At 40.8% G+C, this 21,864-nt stretch overlaps 1 protein-coding gene across 2 annotated transcripts; it reads left to right on the top strand.

Annotated features, from left to right (window-relative positions):
* The first annotated feature begins 1,250 nt into the window (after positions 1 to 1,250).
* On the top strand, positions 1,251 to 11,257 carry LOC128617272 (5'(3')-deoxyribonucleotidase, mitochondrial-like). 2 transcript variants are annotated; one of them, XM_053640342.1, is made up of 6 exons: positions 1,251 to 2,187; positions 4,137 to 4,237; positions 4,628 to 4,688; positions 4,778 to 4,892; positions 5,277 to 5,417; positions 10,753 to 11,257. In XM_053640342.1, the coding sequence occupies exons 1-6, from the start codon at positions 1,915 to 1,917 to the stop codon at positions 10,887 to 10,889; spliced, it is 828 nt and encodes a 275-aa protein (XP_053496317.1). In that variant the 5' UTR covers positions 1,251 to 1,914; the 3' UTR covers positions 10,890 to 11,257. The 2 variants fall into 2 exon arrangements, with proteins under 2 accessions (XP_053496317.1, XP_053496318.1); XM_053640343.1 differs by lacking the exon at positions 5,277 to 5,417 and having other exon boundaries at positions 10,753 to 11,255.
* Positions 11,258 to 21,864: the final 10,607 nt, after the last annotated feature.

The following is a 21,864-nucleotide window of genomic DNA, read 5'->3' as shown; positions in this document are numbered from 1 at the left end:
CATAGGGGTTGGGCGGGGGCCCTTGTCCCGCCAGAACTAGCAGCGTGCCTTGTACGGGTCACCCGACAGAGGGCTCGTGCACCTCATGAAGCTCTTGCGGCTCCTTAGGTGGGCAGGCGGCAAGCGGTGTTTGTGCAGCGGGTGTCACGGGGTCTTGCTCCTGCTTCCGCTTCTCGATGGCACAGGCAACCTCTCTCCGGATCTGTGAGATGAGGAATGAGGAAACAATGAGGAATGAGGAAACAATGAGGAAATCGTGAGATGACCCTGACTCAAGAGACTTTAATCCTCTGAGGAACCCATCCTCTTCTGGGTGACAGCAAATTGTAAAGCATTACAGTTACATACAGTGGGGGAAATAAATATTAGGCACGTCAACATTTTTTTTCAGTAAATATATTTCCAATGAGGCTATTCACATGATATTTTCACCAGACATCAGTATTAACACAAGAAATCCAGAAATTCACAGCATTAAAGTCCATAAATAAAGTTATGTGTAATAAAGTGGAATGACACAGGAAAATTTGTATTGAACACACTACCTGAAATTTATTTAATACTTAGTGAGGAAGCCTTTGTTTGTAAGGACAGCTTCAAGGTGGTTAATGTATGAAAAAATTAATGGGCCGCAGTATTCAGGTGTGATTTTGACCCGTTCTTATAAACATATTGTCTTTAAATCTTGTTCAATTGGATTCAAGTCAAGGTGATTGACTGGGTTTTATGTAATATATATGGCTTTAACAGCTCTGATTTAAACCATATTCTTTGTCTACAAAACTGCTGGCTTTAAGTCTCAAATTTCCTTAAGCAGCGTTTATTGTGTTATACTATAACAAAAGTACAAGCAATATAATTTAAAAAAATTCCAGTTAGTTTGGTGTCTAACAGATTAATTGAACATTCAGAAACCGAAAAGAATGCAGTCGAATGTCAAATTAAACCACTTTTTATTTTTGTTTATTTTTGACCAAGATAATATGCGATTGCATAATATATTATTAAATAAAGTTAATAAACGTATCCATCGAAGAGAAATGAGTTGTATTCACGTTGTCTTGACAGTATTGTCATCTTAACACACATCACATCAGCAGTCGGCATGGTCTATAATCCTTGTGACACGCATATCCATTTTTTCCAGCAGGTTATAAAAAGATATATGAATGAATAAAGCGAGTTACAGACATTCTCTCTGGTAAAAGAAAAGCATCTCTTGCGTTTGTTCCATTCCATGTGGGCCCCTTCCAAAATGGCGGACGCGTTGACGTATTGCAGTAGCAAGCAACAGCGGCTAATGCGGAACATACAGTTAGTTCGTTCTACGGAAACGCGGTACAGCTCACCAAGATTAAGCTATTTTGGTGTTAAAACCACCTAGAAACAGCAGGGACAAAAGAACAGTGAGCTAAAGTTGAAGTGAGAGAGTACTGAGGGTGGTGGGAGCTACACAGCTGACATATTGAATGACCGCAGAGAGAGAGAGAGAGAGAGAGAGAGAGAGAGAGAGAGAGAGAAATACAAACTGCACTGCTGTAAACAAGCCCAAACCCCAGCGGTGCACACACAGACACCGGGCGAATGCCTGGAGAGGTCAACACCATTTCTCCATTCAGAACTTCACTAAACTCGGTCTAACAACAACAGAAACGTGCGGTTGCGGAACACAGAGCAGGAGCGGAGTGAAAGTGCGGCACACAGGCCGAGTTTAACCGGCTACAGGACCACAGCAGCGGGGGAGGGAGAGGGACCGGGACCGGGACCGCCGCTCCCACGGTCATTCAGTGCTAAACAATTCAATGAAAAGCGACTCTGTGTTAAAGCACAACAAAAGGGCAGGTCTAAAGAGAACATCTCCACAGATCTCTGTGGGCTGACCGCGGTGAGGGAGGGAGTTAAAGCCCGGACACGATGGCGCTGGAGCTGCGGAGAAGGACCGCGCGGCTGCTGCTGCTGCTGCACCACCGAGGCGCTGCGGTGTCTCTCCGCAGGAACTGTGCGGGAAAGTGCCCCAACACCAGGCTGCGCATCTTGCTCGACATGGACGGCGTTCTTGCGGATTTCGAGGGGGGATTTTTAAAGAAATATAGAGAGAGATACCCGAACGAGCCGTACATCAGCCTGGAGGAGCGCAGAGGGTTTTGGGTGTCGACTCAGTACGGAGAGCTGAGAGCAGACCTGTGTGTAAGTGTGTGTTTATTTCCTCAACACAACACAAACACTCCGTTTATTGTTATTATTATTTCTGATATAAACTCCACCCTGAAACAAATTAGATTTGTTCACATTGTAACGCTTGTGATGTTTGTTAGCGGTCGTGTCCCGCGGTGACGTCACAGGGCGACAGCGTTTAACAGGAGAATAGGTTCATGTATGGTTTGAACCCCCTGAAGTATTTTCCAGTTCCAGATGATTCCTCATGGATCATTAACATACAGTACACAGTGCAGTTTATACATACATTTTATAAACATGAGATGAGATTGATATTCAACTTTATTGATACACTTAAAGAGACAATGAAATTATAGTGCACATGTAAACAATGGTATTGAAATCTAAACTTGGATCACATTTTATTGGCTGCATACTTTTGAGAAACAGGATGAACCAAACCATTTTTATGTTTCTGTTTGAAAGTGTGCTCACTACAGAATTCAATTCTGTACCAAAAGTATTGAAGGTAACTTTACAAGAAACAAACAAAAATATACAGAGAAGGAAGAAAAACACCGAAACCTCACTGGCAACAATGTAACATGGTGTCCAAATAAACAACGTTGTTTGTTGGATATTGAGGTGAAGTGTGTTGAAGTACCACAGATTTATTGCAGGAGGTGATTTAATTTAATTTAGTTTAATAGCTGGCTGGAGGTGAAAATGTCATTTCTTCACTATTACTGCTGTCTTAATTTAATACATTGCAGTGGAACTGTCATAAAGGTATTTTATAGCAACTTTATTATATATTTATATCTATATCAAGATTGGTTGGTGGTAGATCTTGCTTTTTAAATCAAGCTTTACTGAACTTATTCAAATGCATTTCCACTTCATATATCCTTCGCACATTCATATTTACACACATTCACACCTAGGGGTAATTTAGTGTAGACAATCCACCTGCGGACGTTTTTAGGAGGTGGGAGGAAAGCGGAGGAAGCCCACAAAGACATCCAGAACCTCCATACAGACAGTAATCCGAGCTCAGGATCAGACCGTGGACCCCTGCTGTACAACCATACTGCCGTCCACACATATATGATCAGATTTTTTCCACTCAATATTTGTCTTCTCACAACAAAGTAGGGACTTTGCTTATTTTGCTTATATCTTTATCACGGAAAACTGCATTTAACTGAATTTTACCCTATTAAAAAAGGGCAATATCATGTATAGTGAATACAATTGAAAATATTTACCATGTTACTGTACCGTACATAGGCTACCCTGCCTCAGGAGAAGGCTGCTGTCCCATATGGAAATGTAATATGTGGTAATTTTACAAACCTCATTAGGTGTGTACTGGTAATTGGTATGATATTCAGTAAAAACAGTACTGTCAGTAGTCCTGCACTTCCACTATGTTGAAATAAACACTGTCCCAATAGGAACACAGCATAGACACCTTACTAAGGATACCAAGTTATCCATAGATACCTTACTGTGGAAACATTTGCACAGTGTATTGCATGTATCCTTCTGAGTGAAGAATTCTGATCAACAGATGAGATTGTAATGGGAGTTTGAAGACCATGGTGGAGACAAAAGCTTTTCCAATCACTCCAGCTGTGGAGAATGTTTACAGATGTAATTCAATAGCTTTGTAGCTAATCTTCTAGCTTTCACTGTCTCATAATTTCTGTCTTATTTAATTTAATATCTGACTTATTATTTAGAGTTTAAATTAACAAGTATATTTGTGTATGTATTTGTATAAAATTGGGATGTATGATTGCATTGAAGGGAGTCTGCAAAGCTTCCTGCTCAGTTCATTGTTTGCCCAACACAAATACAATATCATGATAATACTGTGATATTAATATAATAAACCTTTAGACATTTGTAGTGATATGATGCTTTAATATGATATGCGTAATAGATACAGGGCAGTGGTTGTGTGTTGTTCACAGGATAAAGCCATCAGCATTTGGGAGTCCAAGAACTTCTTCATGGAGCTTGAACCTCTACCAGGAAGTGTGGAGGCTGTGAAGGAGATGGCCAAGATGAAGAAGTAGGCACAAATTACACGCCATCACTTTGAAGAGATTAAACTCAAAACTTGCAGCTGAGAACCCCATTAACTGTAAAATAAATAATAATAATAAATTATACGTACAATAATATTTTGTTATTTCTGGTAGCCGTAGAGTTTTTACTCCTGAACTTTCCTCTCACAGAACACATTTTTAATAAGTTTGTCATTAGAGCCAAGTTGGCATTATTTGTAAGCTGCTTGTTTTTGAGATATCTTATCAAACCCATTCAAATTACACAACCAGTCAAACTGCCTAATATCTTATTAAAACGGAATAATAAGTATAATGGCCGTTATAATGGCAGGTTATGATTTTCAGCACTGTACCAAACTTTTACATTTGGGCCCCTGCTCTTTTTCAACCAGTACAGATGTCTTCATTTGCACCAGTCCAATTAAACACTACGCCCACTGTCCATACGAAAAGGTAAGTTTTTCTTTCTGCTGATCTGTGATAGAAATAACTTCTTTTTCTGCTGTTCATTTGCATAATGACCGGTGTGTGTGTGTTTTCAGTATGCATGGGTAGAGAGACACCTGGGCCCCGACTTCCTGGAGAAGGTCATTTTGACCAGAGACAAGACAATTGTGAGTGGAGACATCCTTGTTGACGACAAGCCGGACATCCTTGGTAGGATTAGGGTTTAATTTTTTTTTACACCCAGAACTGTACACTCATTATGTATCTAACACATTACAGACAAAATTACAAAACATTTTCTCAGATATATCTATGAAGGTTGTCATCCAGGTCATGTTGAATGTTTGCCCCCTAGTGGAATAACAGAGACTAGCTCTTTTTTCAAATATTTCAATTTAATTATTCAATTCAATTCAGTTTGATCTGTATTGCGTGTTTAACAATGAATATTGTCCCAAAGCAGCTTTACAGAAATATATAAATTCAGTATATAGATTTTATTTGTATGAATTTATCCCTACTGAGCAAGTCAGAAGTAACTATCATGTGAAGAAAAACTCCCTGAGATAATATGAGAATTCTTTACTGCTTCAGGGCCTGGGCAACTTGCAATTATTGAAAGAAACGTGAATTCTGCTCTCTACCAGAAAATCCTAAGGCAGAATGTCTGGTCTTCAGTCCATAAATCCAACCGCGACTGGATTATGCAGCAAGACACTGATCAAAAGCATAGGAGTAAGTCCTAGTCCTAGAAGTAAGTGAAAGACTGATCTCCAGATATCAGAAGCATTTGGTTTCCGTATTGCTGCTAAAGTTGGCACAAACAGATTTTAAGTTTAAGGGAGCAATTAGTATTTCATGTTGCTGATAGCGTAATGGTCTCACACTGGCTGGAGGGTTGGTATCCATGTACAGAAGTTTTATTAAATCCAAAATGACAGACAGAGGGATGGTCAAAAACAGGCAAAGGTCAAAAAGCCAAAATAGACAGTCCGAACAGGCAACCAAGACAAAAACAGTAATCCAATAAATGTGAAGTGAAGAAACAGGCATGTGGTCATAACATGAGGCAGCCTAGTAACAATAGGGTAAATGTTCAGTAAGGCAGGTGAACTGGCTATACTTCGGAATGTGCTGCTAGCATGCCTGGATCTTTATGGCTAGCAGACAGGAAGTGACTGTAGAAGGAAGTGGAAGGTGATCAGTATTCAGGTGAGGGCTCCCTCTGGCTCCTTCTCTTCTATGCCTGGGCCATCCCTTTGGTCTGGGTGCTGGGTGGTGCAGGGTGTGTGCGGTGGAAGTCGTGGATCACAGAAGGGTCCAGAATGTTCCCAGCAGTTACCCAGTATCTCTCCTCAGGTCTGTAGCCCTCTCAGTCCTCCAAGTATTGAATCCTCCCCTCTCTTCTTGAATTCATGATTACCTTTATCAGGTATGCTGAGGCTCAATCAATCTCTAAGGGAGGTGAAGGTTCAGGTTCCATGGATTCGGGGCCAGGTGCAGGGTGGGCCGGTTTCAGCAATGAGACAAGTGAAGGAGAGATCCGGTAGTTAGCAGGAAGCTTTAGTCTATAGGTCACAGGATTTATTTGTCTCATGATAAGAAATGGACCTACATACCTTGGACTGAGCTTCCTGCTGGGCAGCTGTAGATGCAGGTCTCTCGTGGATAGCCAGACCCTCTGGCCTGGCTGGTAGTTGGGGTGGGGACGCCTCCGGCGGTCTGCCTGGATCCGTTGAGCACGAATGGCCCGTTGGGGCCTCACCTGAGCGCTGTCCCACACCTTCTCGTTCCTCCTGATCCAGTCATTCACCACTCTTACTGCAGATGGTTCCCCAGACCAAGTGAACAAGGCCGGTTGACAGCCCAGCACACATTAAAAGAGGGTAAGTCCTGTGGATGAATGGGTTAATGAATTTTGGGCGTTTCCGGTCCATGGGAGAAATTCACTTCACCTCTCTTGTTCTCGGCTACAGTAGGACCTGAGGTAGCACCCTATCTCCTGGTTCAGTCTTTCCACTTGTCCATTAGCCTGTGGGTGGATAGCCTGAAGTTAAGCTTACACTAATGTCCAATTGCTTACAGAAGGCCTGACATGTGGGCCCCGGTCAGTGACAAGGGCCTTACACTCGGAACACTTGATGGAAAAGCGTGATGCCCATTTCCATGGTTGTGGGAAGACCTTTCAGGGGAATAAGGCGACAAGCTTTAGAGAAACGATCAGTGATTACCAGAATCATGGTGAAGTTGTTGGAGTTGGGTGGATTCGTGATGAAGTCTACTGATAGATGAGACCAGGGTCTCTGAGGAATGGGTAGGGGCTCTAGAAGCCCGGCAGGCAGTTCTCCGGGTGTTTTCGACTGGGCGCATACAGGACAAGAATTGACATATGTGGTAATGTCTTTGTTTATGTTTGACCACCAAAATGAGTTGGTGGTCAAAACCATAATGCGTATTAGGGTTATAGTTCACTGAATAACTTCATGTCCAGTGCTGAGAGAGGTGTGGACCATTGGATGACCTGTTGTCAGAGACTGTTGTCAGAGACTGGGAATAGATGATGTCATCAATGTATGCTAGGGCTGCACGATTATGGCCAAAATTATAATCATGATTATTTTGATAAATATTGAGATCATGATTATTTATCACGATTATTCATTGATTTTAGGGACAGCATTTCTATTGCACTTTCACAATTAAATAAACAGACCGCTGCTTTCACCTCCATTTTGTGCTACGTTCCTGCTAATGTACAAATCTTTGCATCAAATTAGACTGATCCTTAAAGTGCATCATCTCGTAGAAGCAAAATATAAATAAAATTGTACCCAAAATATAGGATAAATAAAAATAAACATTCCATCAATCAAATGAAAATATGCAATCAAATATAACAATATGCAACCAAATAAACAATTCAGGTGTATGCAGAAAAGTGTTTACAGTGTTTACAGGAGGAGAGACGCAGCCAAATCACCCAATAGAGTGGTACAGGGATGACGTCATTTTGTACAGGAACCCAAAAGTTAGCATCACACCGGTTCCCTCGACAAAAACCCAACAGGATTTTCCCATAGGCTTTTGGATTATTGCAAAAAGTAAGCTCTGTGATCAACACAAGTTTACAATGCTAACACGTTTTGTCCATCAAGATAATTTTCACAAATGAGCACAACTTTTATGAAGTTTGAAGCCTAAATACAATCACCAGAAATAAACAGCTAACCATATGCTACAAACGAACTACACCACGGTTGCTCGACTTCAACGTCACCATCACCAAGCTTCCCACAACTTCCCAAACTTTATTTAAACCATTTTCCATAATACGGATTTACTCTGTGGATGAATCTTCATTCACATTTTTTGGGAATTGTGCACAGCACACCTGAACCAGTTTATCTGCAAAGTTTTTTCCTGTTCGGCGAAATTAAGTTTAATGTCCCCGACAACCTCTGTAGTCCCATTTAGCAACTGGTTAGTGTCATGATTTCCCCTCGTGCAGAGTGCTGGAGCTCAAAGCGAAGCTGGCAGCTTGAACACTAAAATGCTAACTCGTTTCCGGGTTTTGGCGTTACAAAATGACGTCATCCCTGCGCCACTCTATGGTGATTGGCTGTAAGTGTAGGAAGCGCTTGATTTGATCTGCAGCGGAGTTTTCTATGAGCGGAGGATGAACTTTAAACGTCAATATCGCAGTCATTCATGTAATCGTGGGCAGTCAAAATCGTAATCGCGATCGATATCCGATTAATTGTGCAGCCATAATGTATGCAATGACGTACTAGTTCAAGAGGTCTCGGAAGATCTCATTGATGAATGTCTGGAAGACCACAGGCGCGTTAGCAAGGTCGTATGGCATAACCTGGTATACATAGTGCCTCCTAGTGGTGAGGAAGGCAGTTTTCCATTCATCCCCATCTCGGATACGAATGAGGTTATAGGTGCTGCGAAGATTGAGTTTGGTGAAGATACGTGCCTCCTGGAGTTGTTCTAGTGCTGCGGGGATGAGAGGAAGTGGATATCTGTTCTTGATGGTAATTGCGTTAAGACTTCTGTAATCAATGCATGGTCTAAGTCCGCCATTTTTTTTATCCACAAATAAAAACCCCACCACTGCTGGAGATGGATATGGATGGAGGGATGGATAAAGCCTGATGCTAGGGCTTCTTCAATGTAGTCCTCCATAGCCTGTGTCTCAGGACGTGAAACGGGGTAGGCCTTGCTCTTGGGAGGTACCGAATTTGGGAGCAGTTCGATGGCACAGTTCTATGGATGATGGAGAGGTACCCAAGTTGCTTTTGCCTTGCTGAAGACCTCTGAGAATTCTGAGTACTCGACTGGAATAACAGTGGGCTTTCCACACTCGTTGTGAAACATGGCAGTACTGAGACCATCCGCGGAGTTTGCCTTGATTCCAGGAGATGGTGGGGTCATAAGTAGTTAGCCCGGGATGACCGAAGATGATCTGGTTCTTGGGAGATGAGATAACGTAGAAGGAGATCTTCTAAGTGTGAAAGAGTCCAACTTGGAGAGTGATGGGATGGTCTGTTGATTTATACCTGGTCCTATGGGTTTGTTGTCCACCGCAATGACATTAATGGACGGGATGCATGGCATGGTAGGGATTTTGAGTTTCTGAACAAAGTCCTTGTGGATTAGATTGACAGCGGCCCCGGAATCTACTAGCACTGAAACCAAGTGGATGGTATTAGAAAACTCAATGGAGATGAAGAGGGTGAAATTATGACGGAATGGAGTAAAAGAGTATTTGTTACTCACCCTTTTCTTTGAGGTGCTGTTGGGCTTGTTGGGGCAGGTATCGCTGTGATGGTAAGGTTGATCACAATAGAACCATAGGTGTGTCTGGAGACGGCAATGTCGTTCTTCAGATGAAACCCTAGCGTAGCTAATATCGGGTACAGCAAATCTTACAGATTCAGCTCTGGCTTGTGGGAGCGATTGAATGTATCAGGTTAAATGTTCATTGGCTGCTTGTAGATTAGCGAGTTGGCCTTGAAACCCTTGTAGCACCTCGCTCCGATATGTGTAGGCCTACTGGTGCTGGGCAACTTCAGCTGGATCCATTTCAGGCGAAGTATTCTGTAATGGTCTCACACTGGCTGGAGGGTTGGGATCCATGTGCAGAAGTTTATTGAATCCAAAACGACAGACAGAGGAATGGTCAAAACCAGGCAAAGGTCAAAAAGCCAAAATAGACAGTCCGAACAGGCAACCAAGACAAAAACAGTAATCCAGTAAACGTGAAGTCAAGAAACAGGCATGTGGTCATAACATGAAGCAGTCTAGAAACAATAGTGTAAATGCTCGGGAAGGCAGGTGAACTGGCAGTAGTGACTGTAGAAGGAAGCGGGGGGTGATCAGTATTCAGGTGAGGGCTCCCTCTGGTGGTTGGAAGATGCAGGTGTTACAAATAGGTGTTGGCTAACTTTTTTTGCTTCAGTAAAAAATAAAAACGGTGTAGTGTGTGTGCTCAGATTGCTTTTGTTTTATGTTAAATTACTGTATTTACACAAAAACAAGAAATCAGGATGGGGCAATAAATAAATGTCTTACATGTTCAGAAAAGAAAGAAAGAACTCACATCTGAATTCATTTCCCACTTATAGTGCACTCTGTCACTCCCATTTGCTTTGTTTACACTATTGTGATGTCGCTGTGTAGCCAATCATGTTCTTTCATTCTTAACAAAAAATCCTACACACTTCAGTCCACAACCAGGGTTGGCGGTTCGATTCCCGGCCCACATATGCTGAAGTGTCATTGGTCGAGACACTGAACCCCAAGTTGCTCCCGATGGCAAGTTAGCACCTTGCATGGCAGCTCTGCTACCTTTGGGGGTGTGTGTGTGTGTGTGAATGAATGAATGAATGAATGAATGGGTGAATGAGAACCAGTGTAAAGCGATTTGTAGAACCACTAAGGTTAAAAAAGTGCTATATAAGTGCAGACCATTTACCATGTTATGTCAAACAGTTGCCTTGACTTTCCCATACTAGATATTTTCAGCTATAGAATTAAACACTCTGGCGCTGTTCTGCTGCAGGTGTGGAGCCCAATCCATCCTGGGAACATGTTCTTTTCACTGCCTGCCACAACAAGCACCTGCCTGTTAGCACCACCCAGCGGCGCCTCCTGTCCTGGGCAGACAACTGGAGGGACATCCTGGAGGGCAAGCGCTAGTGAGAGCCTGGTGTACCTCCTCATGTTCTCACCACTGGTCAACCTCAACCTCAGGGGACCAGCAGGAATAGCACAGAAGATCGCAGTGGTGTAAGAAATCATTGCACTGTAACACTGTTCTTCTCTGTTTGGTCCAAATTTCAAGCTTGAAACACTGCATGAAAAGAAGCCAGGTTTATAAGTATGGGACATATATGAGAGGACACAAGCCTGAGACAGTTCATGAAAAAAAATGAGAAAGATGTATCAACTTGCGTAGTGACATTTGAAAGATGTCATGTGTGTATGTGTGTGTGTATATATATATATATATATATATATATATATATATATATATATATATATATATATATATATATATATATATATATATATGGGACACAATCAAGGGCAGATGAATATGAACATGTCTCTGACTCTGCCATGATGCAGATTACATGATGATCATTTAAAACATACGATAATTGTGTAACAACAATAATTCCTTCTTATTGTTAACAAATCAAAAATAATTACTCCTTATTGATTTTCTTTGGAGAACCGATAGAGGGCCAATTTTCATTGAACATAAACTGCCTCAGAGCTAGATTTTATCACATTTTAAGTCATGCATAAGAAAGGGGGAACCACAGCACTATATGGTTCTTTCTTGTTTTAGCGCACAAACTTTTATGGTACAAAATACGTGTTTCGTAAAATATTTTTATTGAATATAATTTTTTTTTGAAAGTGCATACATATAGATAGATATGAATTATTCACTGTATAAAAGATGTGTATGAATTTTGACACATTAGTCAGATTAAAAAATATATCAGCATAAAAGTGCCTAGAGGAAAATATGTCACAAAGTAAGCTGAAGGTGCATGCACTGTTTATTAGTTACATCCCTTAATACACGAGTCTTTGAGCTTAACTGTGAATCCTGTGTGTGTGAGCACCGAGGTAGTTATCACTACAAGCAAGAAAAAGTTTTAACCACAGTGTTCAATGTGACCAGGGTTGGCACATGGCAAAAATAATCATGTCACCTCATTAGAATATTTCCCCATACAGTACACACAAATAAAATATTGTAATGCTGCTGCGATTGGACTGCGTTAACATCTTGCTAAATACTGTATTACTAAAACTCGAACAGATTTATTATTCACAAGCATTTGAACGTTAAATAGGCTATAATTTTATCCTTACACACAGAGTGAACACCAGTAGCTCTGTTCTATACTTCTGTCTCGTATAAACCGTGGAAGGTGAAAGTTATTTTTGTTTCTTAAAAAGTGGTCTAAATTTGACAGCTCTCTGATGCATGTGAGGTTCAACATCATTACACTGAAAACACTCTGAAGCCTTCTCTTTCTCCTCAACTACCTCTTTCAAAACTGAGTGTCTGCAAAGGAAAAGGGGCAGGGCTGAGCTTTCTGGGGGCGGAGCTCATTGCTAGATCAATGTAATAATATATGTAGTCAGAATTTTATGGCAACATTGTGAATATTTTTTAATTACAAACCACACCTTTAAGGCAAGAAAATAACAAGTACATTACGTATCCAAATAAAAATATTGAAGCAGAACCGATCTGCGTACAGGGATAAATGGTTGTAGCTCAGCAACTGTAGTTTTCTGAACTCAAACCATCATGGCTTCTGTAGCAGATCCCCAGTTACAGCTTGTTGAGACTAATCACAGCAATTATGTAGATTATTTACCGGAAGGCAAATTGACAAAGAGATGGGTCTTCAGTTTAGAAGGGACTTTAATACATTTGCACACTCTTTTCTAGTTAGTGCGGACACGGCTTGTTAAAAAAAAAGTCAGCAAGGAAAACAACGTTTAAATAAGATTATGTACTGTGAACTTTGAGCCATGAACTAATCATTAATGGTTCAGCATTGAGAGGTAACGGTTGTTACCATTCCGTCATGTCAACTGTGAGAAACAAATGTTATGTAACTGGACCGTCACAAATTTGAATACCCCTGGCATTGGCTTTAACACCGTGACACTGTAGAACCTACATAGTGCACTAATATACCCAAAAAAGAAACACAGTTAATATTCTTCACAACACTTTAAAATCCTGAATTGGATCAAATCTATAGATTGCATACAAACCTAGTTACACTCTTGTATACAATCTGTTCCAGCTGGCAAATGTCTGCATTATGATTGCTGTAGTTTTCATGAGTTTTCATTTACTCAACACTGGTGCTGCTGGTTTTGTTCTACATGTACAGATTTAACACAATTACGAACAGTATTCTGCTCACCTAAGGCCTAAATGTTCACAAATGGTTTTTTTTTCTTTTTGAGAAAACCTTGACATTGTAAACAGAGGTATATACAAGTAGGATGATGATAATCATAATACTTAAGTGTGGATATAGTGAGTTGGATTTAATGAATGATTTTTAAACCTTAGGTCAGGTGGTGTTAACAATATAGAAATGTACTGTACACAGAATCCAGCCATGTGGGTATTCTTAACATTTATTTTTCTAAATCATTTACATTTTTTTATGTTCTAACTTGATCCACTGCGATGTTTTAAATCAGAAATTGACTTGGGATATGGAGTGTTGACTGGTGTTAATGGTTTATGAGAGAATGATTATAGATAATTTGTTTACAGTGCAAAACCACAAGCATTTGCTGTTTATTCAGAGCTCTAGTGTAAGACTGGCTGCTGCTGTCTTTACATTTGCACTGCCGATGATGCGGCTGTGATGTAAATAGGACGCAAGCTGTCAGATATTGATCGACAGCCATAATGATCATTAGTCTGGGAGTGAGCCAAGTGTGTGACTCACCTCAATAATGAACGTACTTGGTGCTCTACATCAATCTTGTGTGTCTGTATGAAGTGAAACATGAATCAAAGCCACTCACTCAAGGTTTTAATAAAGAATGCATTCAGTTTACATGCCTGTCTCATTGTTCATTCTGATTCATTCAGCTTTAAGAAGTTTTTTTTTTTACCATATAGGTAAAATTATGACATGCACGTTGTATTTCTAACAGAATTTTTATCCCATACACAGACACTTGCATATACTGGAGCAGTACAGAGCTACACAAAGACTTACAGTTTCAGTACAAGAAGTGCAACACAATACAATAACACACAGGATGCCACCAACACCATAGCTACATGCTGGCCATTTTATCATGTGCCAAATACAGATAGTTTATAAGTAAACAGTTACTGACTAATGCTCAGTGTATCGGCCGAGCATCCATCAGTGAACATGGACCACCACTGAGGGAATATCATTTAAAGTAGATGATGGATCTCTGCACAGTAGTGACACTGACCTGGGTGTGTGTATGGTGCTGTCATGAGTGTATCAAGATGATACACTGTTAGGGTGATAAACATCTGTCAACAATAAAAACCCACCTCCTACAGCAGTGCTGTGGTTGTAATCTGAAACTGATGTAGGTTGGAGGATGATTAACACATATTTAACATTAACTGATTTAAGCCTGATTATATTTGAGACATTATCTGGTTGTAAATAATTATTATTGATTGTATAGTGTAAATAGTGTGTGAATACTTCTACAATATGGCATCTGTTCTGTTCTTTTATATTCCTTCGTGCTGCTATGTTGACCTAAATTTCCCCTACGGGGGATTAATAAAGTTATAACTTATCTTATCTTATACTTTGTATGGAAAAACATGAGCTACAATGCTGTGAAAGTATCCTTCTGTTTTTGTGTATATCTCGTACTAAATAGTTTCAGAAACTAAAACAAAATCTAAGATAAAACAAAGGCAACCTGAGTAAACACAAAATACAGTTTTAAATGATAATGTTATTTACTGAAGCAAAAAAGTTATCCAATACCAACTGGGCTTGTGTGAAAATGTATTTACCCCCATAGTTACCAATTCTTCAAATCTATGAAACTGCATTAATAATAGGGTTCAGCTGGACTAGACACAACCAGGACTGATAACTGCAAACCCTGTTCAATCACATCAACACTTAAACAGAACTTTTTCAACAGCACATTGTTGGTTAAAAGGTCTTACATAGTAATACACTATGCCAAAGTTGAAAGAAATTCCAGAAATGATGAAGACGAAGGTGATTGAGATACATCAGTCTGGGAAGGGTTACAAAGCTATTTCAAAGGCTCTGGGACTCCAAAGAACCACAGTGAGAGCCGTTATCTCCAAATGGAAAAACTCAGCACAGTGGTGAACCTTCCCAGAAGTGGCCAACCTTCCAAAATTCCTCCAAGAGCACAGCAACGACTCATCCAGCAAGTCAAAAAAGAGCCAAAGTCAACATCAAAGGACCTACAGGCCTCTGTTACATCAGTAAAGGTCACCGTTCATGATTCCACTATCAGAAAGACACTGGGACAAACTGGCATCCATGGAAGAGAGGCGAGATGAAAACCACTCCTAACCCAGAAGAACATTAAGGCTCATCTAAATTTTGCCAAAACATTCCTTGATGATCCTCAAACCTTTTGGGAGAATGTTCTATGGATTGATGAGACAAAAGTGGAACTGTTTGGAAGACAGGGGTCCTGTTACATCTGGCATAAACCAAACACACTTCCTAGTCCTAGAAGTAAGCAAAAGGCAATTAGTTTTTCACATGGGTGATAGGTGTGATAACTTTTTTTGCTTCAATAAAGAAAATTATTACTTAAACTGTATTGTGTGTTTTTATTTTATGTTGTATTTAGTTTAAAGATCTAAAACTATTTAGTATGAGATATACTCAAAAAAAGAAGAAATCAGACAAATAATTTTCTATACTATGTACAAATATTTTATAAATAAGTACTGTTCAAAGCACATAATAGTAAACCATCATGAGCAGAGCATGGGTCCCAGAGACGCTTCTTCATTTCTTACTGCATGTAGCGGACACTCTCATCCAGAGTGACATACGGATGTGCACTGAAGTATCTGTTGAACAGATATCCTCATGCTAGTCTGGTCTAAGAATTTTATACAGCTAATCCCTGTTATATCTGAGTTAGTGTGAGAGTTATTATTTCTAGTTACTTACATCACATTGTAAAATATAACTATCTTAACAGTAATATGAATGCGTGTGACTCAAATGAGTGAGGTGCAGATGGTCTGAGTAATAGTTCTAAAGATATACCACAGTCTTTTGACACGTGGGTTCTTCTCACATCATCGTGTTTAATGTTGATAATGGCCAGTAAGGGGAGCTGTGTCCCTGTGCTAAATATGCCGAAGGTTCTGCAACGCCTGTCTGTCTGACACACACTTCCGTTACGTTATTATACAATCCTTAAACTGACTGTTTGTATTCTTATTCCTTTCTTTCAGCTCTGTGTGTGTGTGTGTGTGAGAGAGAGAGAGAGAGAAAGAGGGGGGTGTCTAAGTGCTTTTGAAACAATCCACAGCGATGTCACATCACTTACATTCTGTACCTAATTTGCTAAATTACTTTCATTCCAAATGAACACTATGCTTTCACAATATTAAAAGTATCTATCACCTTTAAAAAATGTTTTTTTTTTCTCAGATACACACTCAGAGACCTATTACAAGGAAATGTAAATTTATACATATTTTTCTTTTTACCCAGACAGCAGTAGCCCTGTTAGTTTAGTATTAAGTCTTTAGTACAATTTGAATCGGCAGTGAAATGTGTGGCCCTCTGATAGAGTAAAGACAAAATTTGATGAACTGTTGAATTACAATGATGTGAAAAAGTATTCTGATTTCTTCTGTTTTTGAGTATATTTCACACTAAATAATTTTAGATCTTCAAACGAAATACAACATAAACACAGTACAGTTCTTATTCATTAACTTTTTTATTGAAGCAAAAACAAAGTTATATTACTGGTGATCAGTCTTTCACTCACTGCTTTGGATCATTGTCTTGCTGCATAATCCAGTTGCGCTTGAGTTTAATTTTACGGATTGAAGACATTCTCCTTTAGGATTTTCTGGTAGAGAGCAGAATTTATGTTTCTCTCAGTTATTGCAAGTTACTCAGGCCCTGAAGCAGCGAAGCAGCAAAGCATCCCAACACCACCACCATGCTTGACCATAGGTATGATGATCTTTTTGTGTAATTCTATGTTTGGTTTACGCCAGATGTAACGGGACCCCTGTCTTCCAAACAATTCCTCTTTTGACTCATCAGTCCACAGAACATTCTCCCAAAATGTTTGAGGATCATCAAGGTGTGTTTTGGCAAAATTCAGAGGAGTCTTAATGTTCTTCTGAGTTAGCAGTGGTTTTCACCTCGCCACTCTTCCATGGATGCCATTTTTGCCCAGTGTCTTTCTGATAGTGGAGTCATGAACAGTGACCTTTATTGATACAAGAGAGGCCTGTAGTTTCTTTGATGTTGTCCTTGGCTCTTTTGTGACTTTCTGGATGAGTAGTCACTGTGCTCCTGGAGGAATTATGGAAGGTCAGCCACTTCTGGGAAGGTTCACTACTGTATGAGTTTTTCCATTTGGAGATAATGGCTCTCACTGTGGTTCTTTGGAGTCCCAGAGCTTTTGAAATAGCTGTGTAACCCTTCCGAGACTGATGTATTTCAATCACATTCTTCTTCATCATTTCTGGAATTTCTTTCAACTTTGGTATAGTGTGTTACTGGGTAAGACCTTTTAACCAGCTTCACGCTGTTGAAAAGGTTGTATTTAAGTGTTCATTTGATTTGAACAGGGTTTACAGTAATCAGGCCTGGTTGTGTCTAGTCCAGCTGAACCCCATTATAAATGCAGTTTCATAGATTTGGGGAATTGGTAACTACGGGGACAAATATATTTTCACACAAGCCCAGGTGGTATTGGATAACTTTTTTGCTTCAATAAATAACATTATTTCAAAACTGTATTGTGTGTTTATTCAGGTTTCCTTTGTTTTATCTTAGATTTTGTTTTAATTTCTGAAACAATTTGTATGAGATATACATAAAAAGAGAAGAAATCAAGATGGGGCAAATACTTTTTCACAGCACTGTATGTATAATTTTCTGTCTTCATAAGTTATGAAAAAGGTGGAGAAACAGTGAGAGTATTGGTGAATATGCACTTTTTCTGAAAAGTACACACACAGCAACAGGGCCGGACTGGGACATAATTTCAGGTCAGGAGTCTCAACTGCTACTGCTGACATCCCTATTTTTTTCTTTATTAAATTTAATTTATTACACACAGTATGGCCAGAACATAAAAACATAAACAAGCAACCTAGAGGTAGTGAAACAGTCCTAATTTATATCACCTTTCATGGGTATATCAAGCATTTAACAAACATCAGAAGTACAAAGCTGCAAGTAAATCTCTACTTTTCACTCACAGAAGTACATTAAATACAGTAGAGAGGTAAACAAAATACAGGTTTTTGCCATTTTTCATGTACCTGTTAGGGATGGGCGATATGGACTTAAAACTATATCACGATATTTTCTGGTATTTATTGTCATAAGGATATCAGTGACGATATAATCATAGTACCGTGCACCACTGTTTTTGGCTACAAGTGATAGCTGTGATCTTGAGAGCCTCGGAAATACAAACAGTGATCTAAAAAACAGTAGCTCCTCATTTAGCGATAAACTCCTCCTCAGCTTCACATCCGCTTTCTTGTTTTCGCTCTGCACGTGAGCTGCGAACGGGTCGCACACCGCCGCACACAGAAATACGTCATCAGCTAGACTTTATAGTTATTATCGCGGGAAGACTAATTCTTATTGTGGGGAGAATTTCTACCGGTATGTCACAAATGATAAGATATTGCCCATCCCTAGTACCTGTTACTTCTTTACGTGGTCTAATACTATGAACCGAACTGTCTCCACATTGTTGGAACATGACAACTTCACTGTAAATTCTGGGCACAGAATTTAAATTTCTTTTAGTTCAAATTAAAGCATCACATTATTTCAACATGTTGTTTTTTTTGTTTTTGTTTTTTAGACTTAAAAATATTTAAAATACCTGAGATTTAACCATACTGTATTTCATACATGTCACGTATTCCACGTAATGAAGTTTAGGACGGATGCAAGTGCAGATAAGAGCTTTTAATAAAGAGAGACAGGTAGACAAATCCAAATCATAAGACAATAGTGTGGTCAAAAACAGGCAATGGGTCAGGCGATCAGCAAACAGGCATAAATTAGACAAGGAAAGAAACGAGAACGAGAAACCAGAAACAAGATCAAAGAACATGAATCAAAACGAGGAACAGGGTACAAACGCTTGGTATGGTGATAACACTCAATACTACACAAAGTGCAAAGAGACATGAGGAGTTTAAATGACACACGTAATCAGGGGTGAAACACAAGACAGCTGTGAACAATGCTGCTACACATACGGGAAACAACCAATGACAATGACTATGACAATACAGGGGCGGAGACAGGACATAAACCAAAACAAAAGCACGTGTTGAAAGTAAACAAAGTCAATGTCAATGAAGACCCAAAAGCATACGTTCGCTAAGAGCTCGCACAACGAGCTCACGTTTCGGGTTTCCGAGCACGCTGCATGCTACAGCGTTAGCTCGAAGGGGAAATCGTAACAGAACCCCCACCAAGGGGGACAGAACACACTCCCCTACCCTGGCGGTCCTGGCCCTCTGGTCAAAATGTCTTGAGCTGAACCAGGAGACTGAGTGGCATCCTTAGCTGAGCAGGAAGGCAAAGCTGTGTCCTCCACGGGGCAGGAAGCCAGAGTGGCATCCTCAGCGGGGCCGGAAGGCAGAGCGACGTCCTCAGCAGAGCAGCAAAGCAGAGCGTCCTCCTCCATCGACTCTGCAGGCTGAACTTGGTTGGCTGTGTCAGCAGAATCAGGCATGAGCAGAGCTTGGTTGTCTCTGTCAACAGACTCGGGCGTGAGCAGAACTTGCTTATCCGTGTCAGCAGACTCGGGCGTGAACAGAACCTGGTTGTCCGTGTGAGCAGAACCTGGTTGGTCGTGACGTCGGTTTCAGGAATGAGGAGAACTTGGTTGGTCATGTCAACAGACTCTGGCTTGAGCATAACTTGGCTGGTCGTGACGTTGGTTTCAGACGTGAGCAGAACCTGGTTGGTTGTGACGTAGGTTTCAGGCATGAGGAGAACTTGGTTGGTCATGTCAACAGACTCTGGCGTGAGTATAACTTAGTTGGTCGTGACGTTGGCTTCAGGCATGAGCAGAACCTGGTTGGTCGTGACGTCGGCTTCAGGCGTGAACAGAACTTTGTTGGTTGTGTCTACAGCCTCACGCGTGAGCATAACTTGCTTAGTCGTGACGTTGGTTTCAGACTGGAACTTGGCGTGGGAGGTCAACTCGTCGATCTCAGACTGGAACTTGGCGTGGAAGGTGACATCGTCAATCTCCGACTGGAACTTGGCGTGGAAGGTCACCTCATTGACCTTTAGCTGGAACTAGGCGTGGGAGGTCACATCTTCGATCTCAGACTGGAACCTATTTTGGGAGGTCACCTCATCGACCTTTAGCTGGAGCTTGGCCTGGGGGGGTCACCTTGTCGACCTCAGACAGGAACTTGGCGTGGGAGGTAGCCTCGTTGACCTCAGACAGGAACGTGTTTTGGGAGGCCATCTCTTCGACCTCAGACATGAACTTGGCTTGAGAAGCCATCTCTTTGACCTTGGACAGGAATTTCCAACTTGCCAAGTTCCCTGGCTCCCTGTGCCATTAGGATCCGCACCCACTGGTGGGCTGGTCTGAAGAACCGGGACCACATGAACTTGAGCCATTACTTCTCCTCTGGCTTGGGGTCTGCTAGGCTTGCAAAATAAAACTGGCAGTCCACAAGAAAATATTCAGGATAGCAAAAAAATCCATCGTAAGATTCTGGGAGCTCCATGGCAGTCCATCGAGAAACTGGATCGAATCCAAGGCTGGGATGGTTTGCTTGGTTTCCTTAGCGTCACGTCTCCTCCGTCTTCCTGCTGCATCCATGGTGTGGCGTTGGCTATGTCATGTAATCCTTGTAATGGAGGTTAGGACAGATGCAAGTGCAGTTAAAGACTTTTATTTGATAGGGACAGGCAGACAAATTAAAATCATTATACAAGAGCATGGTCTAAACAGGCTATGGGTCAAGCGATCTATAAACAGGCATAAACTGGGCAAGGCTAGAATCCAGAATGAGAAAAGAGAAACAAGGAACAACCGCTTGGTAACGAGAATACATTCAATACTACGTGATTTGCAAAGAGACACGAGGGGTTTAAATGACAAATGTAATCAGGGGTGAAACACAGGACAGCTGAAAACAATGATAACAACAAATGACAATACAGGGGTCGAGACAGGACATAAACCGTAACAAAAGCACGTGTCCAAAGTAGACAAAGTCAGTGTCAGTGAAGACCCAAAAGCGTGCGTTCGCTACGAGCTCGCGCAATGGGCTCGCGCTTTGGTTTTCCAAGCACACTTCAATACTGCAGCACTAACTCGAGGGAAATCATGACATGTGCTAACGCATTTACACAACCCTACAGTATTTACAGGTGAGATTGACCTGCACTTGAAGCCCTGAACAGGTCAATCATTTTGCTACATTACACTGCTGCTTTTTAGAGGGTTTTCCTTTTGCGTTTGCTTTCCCTCTCTGCTCCACCTGGCCGCTTCTTCTCCATCCTCACTCTGTGCGGTGATGACTCTGTTCCAAACCGTTTATTCTGAGGAGAATGGTAGCGCTGCAAGTCAAGACTAACAGATTCATGGTTTATTATCGATTTATTATTGAATGCCGAATTCAGAAAATATTAACTGAGCACATTGGATACGCAATCATATAAAATAATAATGATTACATAAGTAAATAAATAAATAAATAAATAAATAAATAAAAACAGCAGGGCAGTGGGCCAAATCAGTCATCAGGCAACTGGGAGTTCTCCCGGTGCTCCCGATGGCCAGCAGTCTCTCCCAAGTCCTCCTCCAAATTAAATGCTTTCTTTTTTACCCAACAGGTGTCTCATCATGT

Source organism: Ictalurus furcatus, chromosome 13 (genome assembly GCF_023375685.1).
Source record: "Ictalurus furcatus strain D&B chromosome 13, Billie_1.0, whole genome shotgun sequence".
Lineage (NCBI taxonomy): Eukaryota > Metazoa > Chordata > Actinopteri > Siluriformes > Ictaluridae > Ictalurus > Ictalurus furcatus.
This window is presented reverse-complemented; position numbering and strand designations above follow the sequence as displayed.